This window comes from Centroberyx affinis, unplaced genomic scaffold (genome assembly GCF_046629955.1).
Source record: "Centroberyx affinis isolate AG114_WGS23_722 - 3 ecotype Tasmania unplaced genomic scaffold, CSIRO-AGI_Caff_v1 ptg000673l_1, whole genome shotgun sequence".
Classification (NCBI taxonomy): domain Eukaryota; kingdom Metazoa; phylum Chordata; class Actinopteri; order Beryciformes; family Berycidae; genus Centroberyx; species Centroberyx affinis.
This window is the reverse complement of record NW_027279295.1, coordinates 44,588-51,805: the sequence shown is the minus strand read 5'-3', so window position 1 is coordinate 51,805 and position 7,218 is coordinate 44,588. Positions and strand designations below refer to the sequence as shown.

Here is a 7,218-nt window from a genome sequence, read left to right as displayed (position 1 = left end):
TTGTTTTTGTAAATTAATTCTTCATTTAAAAAGGCAGCCTGCGACCCGCAAACTCAAAAACAACTTAATTTTCCTGGGTTTCAGTGGAGAGTTTTAGTGTCCCATGACGGTCTAAATGCTGTTTCAGAGACTTTTAATCAGCTTTCATAAGCCTGTATTGGCTGAACCCTGCTGTCTAAATGTAGATTATATCTAGATAGATTATATCTACTGGGAAGAAATCTACATTTTTAATCCACCTGTCACAGCGGGCGATGGATTCCAGTTCAGCAGCTTCACTGTTAAACCAAATGTGTTTTTACAGTAGAATCAGACTCCAAATGGTTTCTTATTCAAATAGACATACAGGACTGTGCAAAAGTCTTAATTCTAATAGTCTTAGTTTCTTAGTCTTTAGGCACCCTAGACTTTTGATATAAAATTTGTTTCAGATGTTTGGTTTCTGCATTAGTGCGTCAGCAGGCTGCTCTTAACTACGGTTTTTGATATTTAGAAACTTTTCCTTTCATTCTTTTTGAAAGCATCTTCGCTTTACAGATTTTTTCCAGCTTCAGCTCTTCTGTAATTATTGTCTACTATTTCTGTTTGCTGTTTTTTTATTTTTAAATGAATAAACAGATTGATAAAATAAATAAATAAAAAAATAGTCTGATGTCCCAAGCTAATTAGCGATGTTCTGTACTGTGTGTCTGCATCATGTGACCAACACTGCTTCCTCTCAACTGGACTGAAGTGACTCTGACTCACACTCGTCCGCTACGTTCAACTCCCACACAAAACAACAAAAACACAATGCGATTTAGACTTAGCACATTTATTTCTCATTTTACAAAAGTGTCAATAAAACAAAACAGAAAGCTAACGTGGGACAGGCGAGGTGTGAACGCAGCAGAGAGGCGACAGCGAGGCGTCGGCTTCATTCAAACCCGCTGAGGAGAAACAAGACAAACAGATCAGCAAAACAACAAATACAAACAGTGAATTTTCAACTACAACACATAAAACGCAACATGAAATTAAATGTTTCAATAAAAATCATAATAGAGAGTTAAATTCTGATATACAGAAGCCCTTCTACATGTTCACAGCCTGTTCCACGATGCCTTCATATATTCTGCTGAGGAGTTTCAGAAACTCTTTGGCAGCGTCTGCTCTCAATCCACAATTGTGTAAAATTCCAGGACTAAATTTCATGACTTTTTTTCAGGCTGAAAACCATCTAATGAAAAAAAACATCTTTCTGAAAATCTTTTAACTTTAACATTTTGCTGCTTGTCTATAAAGCACCAAATGGCTCCTTCTCGCTTCTTAAAACTAAAACTGAATCCATTTCTGGAATAAACCTCCATCTTCATCTGTATGTAGACGTAACCGGTGTTGTTATTTTTATTATCATTTGTTTTGTTATCCTCATCTCTTACCATCTCCTCATGTCTCTACTGCTACAAGTTATTTTTTCTGTTTTAATCCTATTTTTAACTGTATTATTGTTGTGGTTTTATATTGTTTAATTCTTATAATATAGGCTATATATATAATAGATTAAAAGGAGATGTATAGGGATTAAAAGGAGATGTATTTCTATTGTTCGGGTTAAATTATGGAACAATGCTAATATAAATTTAAGAATATATAACTCGCTTTTGGTTTTCAAAAGAATGGTTTATAAAGCTATTTTTGAGGGTTACAAGTGTGAATGATTTTTATTTTATTATTATTTTTTATTTCTGGAGGGTATCTTAAATTGATGAAGAATGTAGGATATAGGATATATAAGCATTATGCTTCTGCCTTTTCAGTCACTACTTAATATGTAGATTGTTGATTTTGTTTATACTGTCTAGACTGCTTATACTTATTGTATATTAGATTGTATATTGTATATACTGTTTATACTTATTGTATTGTGTGTGATGACTGAATAATATACTACTACTTTATCATTTACTGTTATGTCTCTCTTTGATTCTTTTAATATTGTTTCGTTGTTGTAAAGTGTCCAGACACCCTGATGTGATACTGCACTTTAAATAAACTATGACTTGACCTATTTTATCTTCCTTTCTTTCTTAAAATTATTTATTTTTTGTGTTTTTTACGTGAAGCACACTGAATTTTCCTTGTGTATGAAATGTGTTATAAATAAAGTTTGCCTAATGTAATGAATCTGTGACACCAGCTGCATTGTAAAACACATTCTGCTCGATTCCTGGAAAGTGAAACCCGACTTTAATTTATCAAATCCCCCGACCTTCCCGGTCTGGGATACGCCTCAAAATTCCAGGAATATTCCAGGACCAGCGTCGGAAAGGACGAGAACCACAGTGTTGATGAGCGGTGACCTTTGACCCCACCTGACCATGTGAGCGATGTCCCAGTTGGTTTCAGAAGACAGCGGGCCGATAATCTCCACTCCCTCCGCCGTTACTATGGCGATCTCATGCTAAAAAAAACAAAAACAACAACAAAATCTAAATCACACCACTCTTTACGCACACAAACAGTAAGAACAGAATCTGAAATCCAAAATGGCCGCCAACTGAAAAAACACAAAACGACTGTCAGTGAAGTTTGGTTTCCATGGCTGCGAGTGTGATGCTATGGAGGACCACAAGTGTCACGGAAATAGTAATAAAGCATTTCATTAAGTAATAACTAATTGTACAATAAAAATAGGCATTAATACATTTGTTTACAAAATAATTAATCTATGAATAAATAGACTAAATTACAAAGGAATTCATTATTTGATATTTTAATGGGCAATAAAAAGAGGAATTATAAAGAGTTTACAAATGAAATATTTATCCATCAATAAATAGTTCAAATTAAAAAGGGATTTACAAAAACAACAATAAGTACATTATTTAAAAATACATTAATTAATTCATAAATAAATAATGGAATTTAAAAATCTATTTGAAAATGCAGTTGAAAAAGAGAAATAAATAACTGGATTCACAAATTGAATTAAGAATACAGATTTTAATCAGGCATTTAAATGGGCAATTTCCTTTCTCATTTGCATTTCCATTTCCCCGCAGCTTTTCCTATTCGCTGTTCGATTTGCTTCATCATTTAGTCTTTCTGTGACACTCTGGGCCTTGTGCTGGTGAAACAAGGTAAAACAATGCAAACTAGCCATGGGATGTAACAAGCTCTCTGATTGGTTACCTTCTCCTTCCCACATCCATGTCATACATCTGCACATGACATGCCAGGTGATAGCCAATCAGAGAGCTTGTTACATGGCTAAATGCGGCGGTGGGAGTGGGCGGGGCCAGAGAGCGGTGGGAGTGGGCGGGGCCAGAGAGCGGCCCCGGAGGTGAACTCACCCTGTTGTAGGAGCGAGCGTCGCGGTAGTAGAGCACCTTCAGGCAGCGCTCCACCAGCTCCCGCGCCTCCTGCTTGGTGATCTCCACCTTGTTCTCCAGCACCTCCCTCATCAGGGGCTGCACACACACACACACACACACACACACACACACACACACACGATCAATACACAAGTGAGGACACACATGGCTGTAGGCTTCGTTCACACTGCAGACCTTTCTCCTCAACTTTCTGGATGACTGTTCATATCTATTCTGGGATGTAACTCATATCCCATAATAATCTGAACAGACAGTGAAAGTCGTCTCATCCGTTTCTGTTCCAGCTGGTTTGGGTTCCAGTTCTGACTGAACGGAGGCGTCCAGTCGTCTGTCTCGTTCTCCTCCATCCCGACTCTGCTGCTCAGACAAGTCGACTACATGAAGACAAACCGGCTCAGGTCGGTGAGGTCAGGTTTACTTGTTGTCATGGCAACGCCTACAGGAGGAATCACTGCGCTCACTTTTGCTTCATTTGGTGCGAAAGAACCAGTCAGATGTCTTCAGTTGAGAACATTTCTCAGAAAAGAAATACATTTTCCAAGACCTTTTATGTTCTCATTATATTGTTTTTTTTTCATTAATGTAAATTTTTAACCCTTCTGCATTTACTAAAACAAAAAAAACATAGGAACAAAGGTCTTGGAAAACGTGTTTCTTTTTTGAGTGCGAACCATTTTTTCACCTGATGTCATGATGTCATGGCAACAGGCCGACAGATTCTGATTGGAGCGTTCAGATACAAACCGCATGTTGGTCCAGATGGGAAGTGAAAAACGTTCTGCTGTTCATCAGAGCTGGGAAACCTTCAGCTACACACACACACACACACACACACACACACTCTCTGCCCCTCACCTGAGCCAGGTACGCTCCGAAGCCAGTAGCTACTGTGGGCGCCTCGTAGGCCACACCCAGCTTGTCCACGTAACCTAGGAAACTAGAGAGAGGCAAGACGGCCGACTCGTTAATTGGAAGTGACAAAGCGCTGCTTGGTTTCAGGACAACATGAAGAAGTGAAAACAGGAGCGAACCTCTCTCCGTTGTAGAAGCCTCCGATCACCACGGTGTTCCACAGAGGATTCATCTTGCTGCGGCGGTTGTACATCACTCTGGTCAGCCAGGAGTGGACGGCCTTCGGGCTGTAGCTGTGACCGTCACCCAGCAGCTCCTCGTCAATACTGTGGGGGGGGGGGGGGGGGGGGGGGGGGATTAATCTTTACTCCATCTGAACAACTAGCAGTTTAAGATGCAGACTGTCTCTGTCTCCCTCTCTCTGTCTCTCTCACTCTGTCTCCCCCTCTCTCTGTCTCTGTCTCTCTCTCTCTCTCACACTCTCAGTTTCTCCCCCCTCTCTCTCTCTCTCTCTCTCACTCTCTCGGTCTCTCTGTCTCTCCCCCTCTCTGTCTCTCTCTCAGTCTCTCCCCCCTCTCTGTCTCTCTCTCCCCCTCTCTGTCTCTCTCTCCCCCTCTCTGTCTCTCTCTCCCCCTCTCTGTCTCCCTCTCTCTCAGTCTCTCTCTCTCACACTCTCAGTCTCTCCCCCCTCTCTGTCTCTCTCCCCCTCTCTGTCTCTCTCTCTGTCACACTCTCTCAGTCTCTCCCCCCTCTGTGTCTCTCTCTCTCTCCCCCTCTCTCACACTCTCTCAGTCTCTCCCCCCTCTCTGTCTCTGTCTCTCCCCCTCTCTGTCTCAATTCAATGTGCTTTACTGGCATGAAAGTTCACAGACAATATTGCCAAAGCATCAAGATGAATATCAGTCTAGGTATGTGTGTGTCTCTGTCTCTCTCAGCCCCCCCCCCCCTCCTCTCTCTCTCTCTCTCTCTCTCAGACTTACACCATCTGTTCGATGACCTGTTTGAGGTACTGGTAGTCGGCGTAGTCTCCTGAAGCTCCCAGGATGGTGTTGTTCACCTGCAACAGCAGAGGAAACACTTTCCTGTCAGACTGATGGATCCACCCGCCTCTTTATGGTTAGCATTACTGTTTACATTCACATTAACTCCTCATATGCAGAGCTGGAGCTAACTACAGTGTTACTGCAGCAATTAAGCTACTACTACTGAGTACTACCACTCTTACAGCTAGGAGTACTACTTCTACTTGCAGCAGTACTACGACATCAGCTGTGTTGTTCACCTTCATCAGGCGGGAAATGTTCCTGAAGCGAGCCAGAGAGCCGTACGAGCCCAACATGTCCGCCGCGATGATGACGCCACCGGTGAACTTCACCCCCAACACCGACGTCCCCGTTACCATGGGGTTACTGAGGAGGAGGAGAGGGGGAGAGAGAGGAAGGGAGAGAGAGAGGGAGGAGGAAGGAGGAGAGAGAGGGAGGAGAGACAGGAGGAGAGAGAGAGGGACAGAGGAAGGAGGAGAAAGAGGGAGGGAGAGGGGAGGGAGAGAGGAAGGGAGAAAGGAGGAGAGGGTGAGAGAGGAAGGAGGAGAGAGGGAGGAGAGAGGGAGGGGGGAGGAGAGAGGGAGGGGGGGAGGGAGAGAGGAAGGGAGGAAGGAGGAGAGAGGGTGAGAGAGGAAGGAGGAGAGAGGACAGAAAAGGCAGAGGGAGAGGAGGGGAGATAACAGAAGTGTCAGTAGTTTGTCAGATTTCTACAGATTACAGATCAGTCTGGTCTGGTCTGTGGCTTCTCTAACTCTTTCACACCAAATCGCTCCAACAGACATAAAGACGTGGGAAAATGGTGGCAACTTTAAATGTAAATAACTGTCTTTAACTAATTTTTTCTCCGTCCATCACCTCAGCTTCCTCTGAAACCCCACCGCCTGTCCCACAGTGACTCATATAACAGCATTTAACCGAATGATATCAAATATCTAATTCTACATGTGAAGAGAACATGTGTGTAACATGTTTTTTTTTACTTGGCTGGAGACTGATTTCGGTTTCCGCTGATGTTATTCGCTGACTAACCCAGCTAGCTGCTAACTGTTAGCCAGGAAAACTACGACCGCTACAGCTGTTTTTAAATGAAACAGATCCATGGTTATCGGTTGAAGAAGCGAGATAAAGTATTGAGGCAGCTGTTGGGGTTTTAAAAGCGGTAGAATCGGTGTAAGATGACAGTTTAGCTGGTTAGCTTAGCGTCGGCTAGCTAGCGTTTCTCCATGATGATGCAGCATCGCAGCGCAGCAGAAACCGAAAGCGGCGGGACAAATTGTGATAAAACGACGGTTAAAATTTGAATTTAAACTCGGTGGGACGGTTGACTCACAGCGTGTGTCGGACCGGGCCGCACGCGGCGCCCTGGCTGCTGCCGGGGAAACTGTAAAACTGTCCGGGCTTCGGTCCATTCTCCCAGAAATTCAGCTTCAACCCGCTGGAGTCCATGTTGAATATTTGGTGGAAGTGACGACACGGCTTGGTTTTCTGGCTCGTCGTCTAGAGCCGCAAGGCGTTGTGGGATAAAGGAGGTCTAATGCTGGCTTCAAGTGCTGTCGGAAATATTGAAATTACCACTTTAAGGCACGTTGCTCCTCGTAAACTCTCTGTGGTGGAAAGTAACTAAGAACATTTACTCAAGTACTGTACTTAAGTACAATTTTGAGATACTTGTACTTTACTTGCGTATTTCCACTACATTTCAGAGGGAAATATTGTACTTTCTACTCCACTACATTTATTTGACAGCTTTAGTTACTTTTCAGATGGAGATTTGACACAATGGATAATATAACAAGCTTTTAAAATACAACACATTGTTAAAGATGAAACCAGTGGTTTCCAACCTTTTTGGCTTTTGACGTCTTACAAAAAGCAGTGTGCAGTCGGGTCACATTTCAGATGTCTATGAGTTGGTAACAGCTCCACCAAATAGTGATTTTTCCCTC

At 42.6% G+C, this 7,218-nt stretch overlaps 1 protein-coding gene across 1 annotated transcript; it reads right to left on the bottom strand.

Annotated features, from left to right (window-relative positions):
- Nucleotides 1–795: 795 nt before the first annotated feature.
- Nucleotides 796–6,753, bottom strand: psmb4 (proteasome 20S subunit beta 4). Its single transcript, XM_071519193.1, has 8 exons — nucleotides 6,603–6,753; nucleotides 5,512–5,638; nucleotides 5,210–5,286; nucleotides 4,409–4,555; nucleotides 4,233–4,314; nucleotides 3,336–3,452; nucleotides 2,355–2,443; nucleotides 796–929 (listed from the first exon to the last, which is right to left on the bottom strand). Exons 1-8 carry the CDS (start codon nucleotides 6,716–6,718, stop codon nucleotides 917–919), a joined length of 768 nt encoding a protein of 255 aa, XP_071375294.1. The 5' UTR covers nucleotides 6,719–6,753; the 3' UTR covers nucleotides 796–916.
- Nucleotides 6,754–7,218: the final 465 nt, after the last annotated feature.

Bases quoted from the DNA above. Each gene is read 5' to 3' on its own strand.
- psmb4 (XM_071519193.1), bottom strand. From the start codon at position 6,718: ATGGACTCCAGCGGGTTGAAGCTGAATTTCTGGGAGAATGGACCGAAG. The intron at 5,287-5,511 runs GTGAACAACACA...CTGCTGTTGCAG, and splicing joins ACATTTCCCGCCTGATGAAG to GTGAACAACACCATCCTGGG. The intron at 3,453-4,232 runs GTGAGGGGCAGA...GTGTGTGTGCAG, and splicing joins TCGGAGCGTACCTGGCTCAG to CCCCTGATGAGGGAGGTGCT.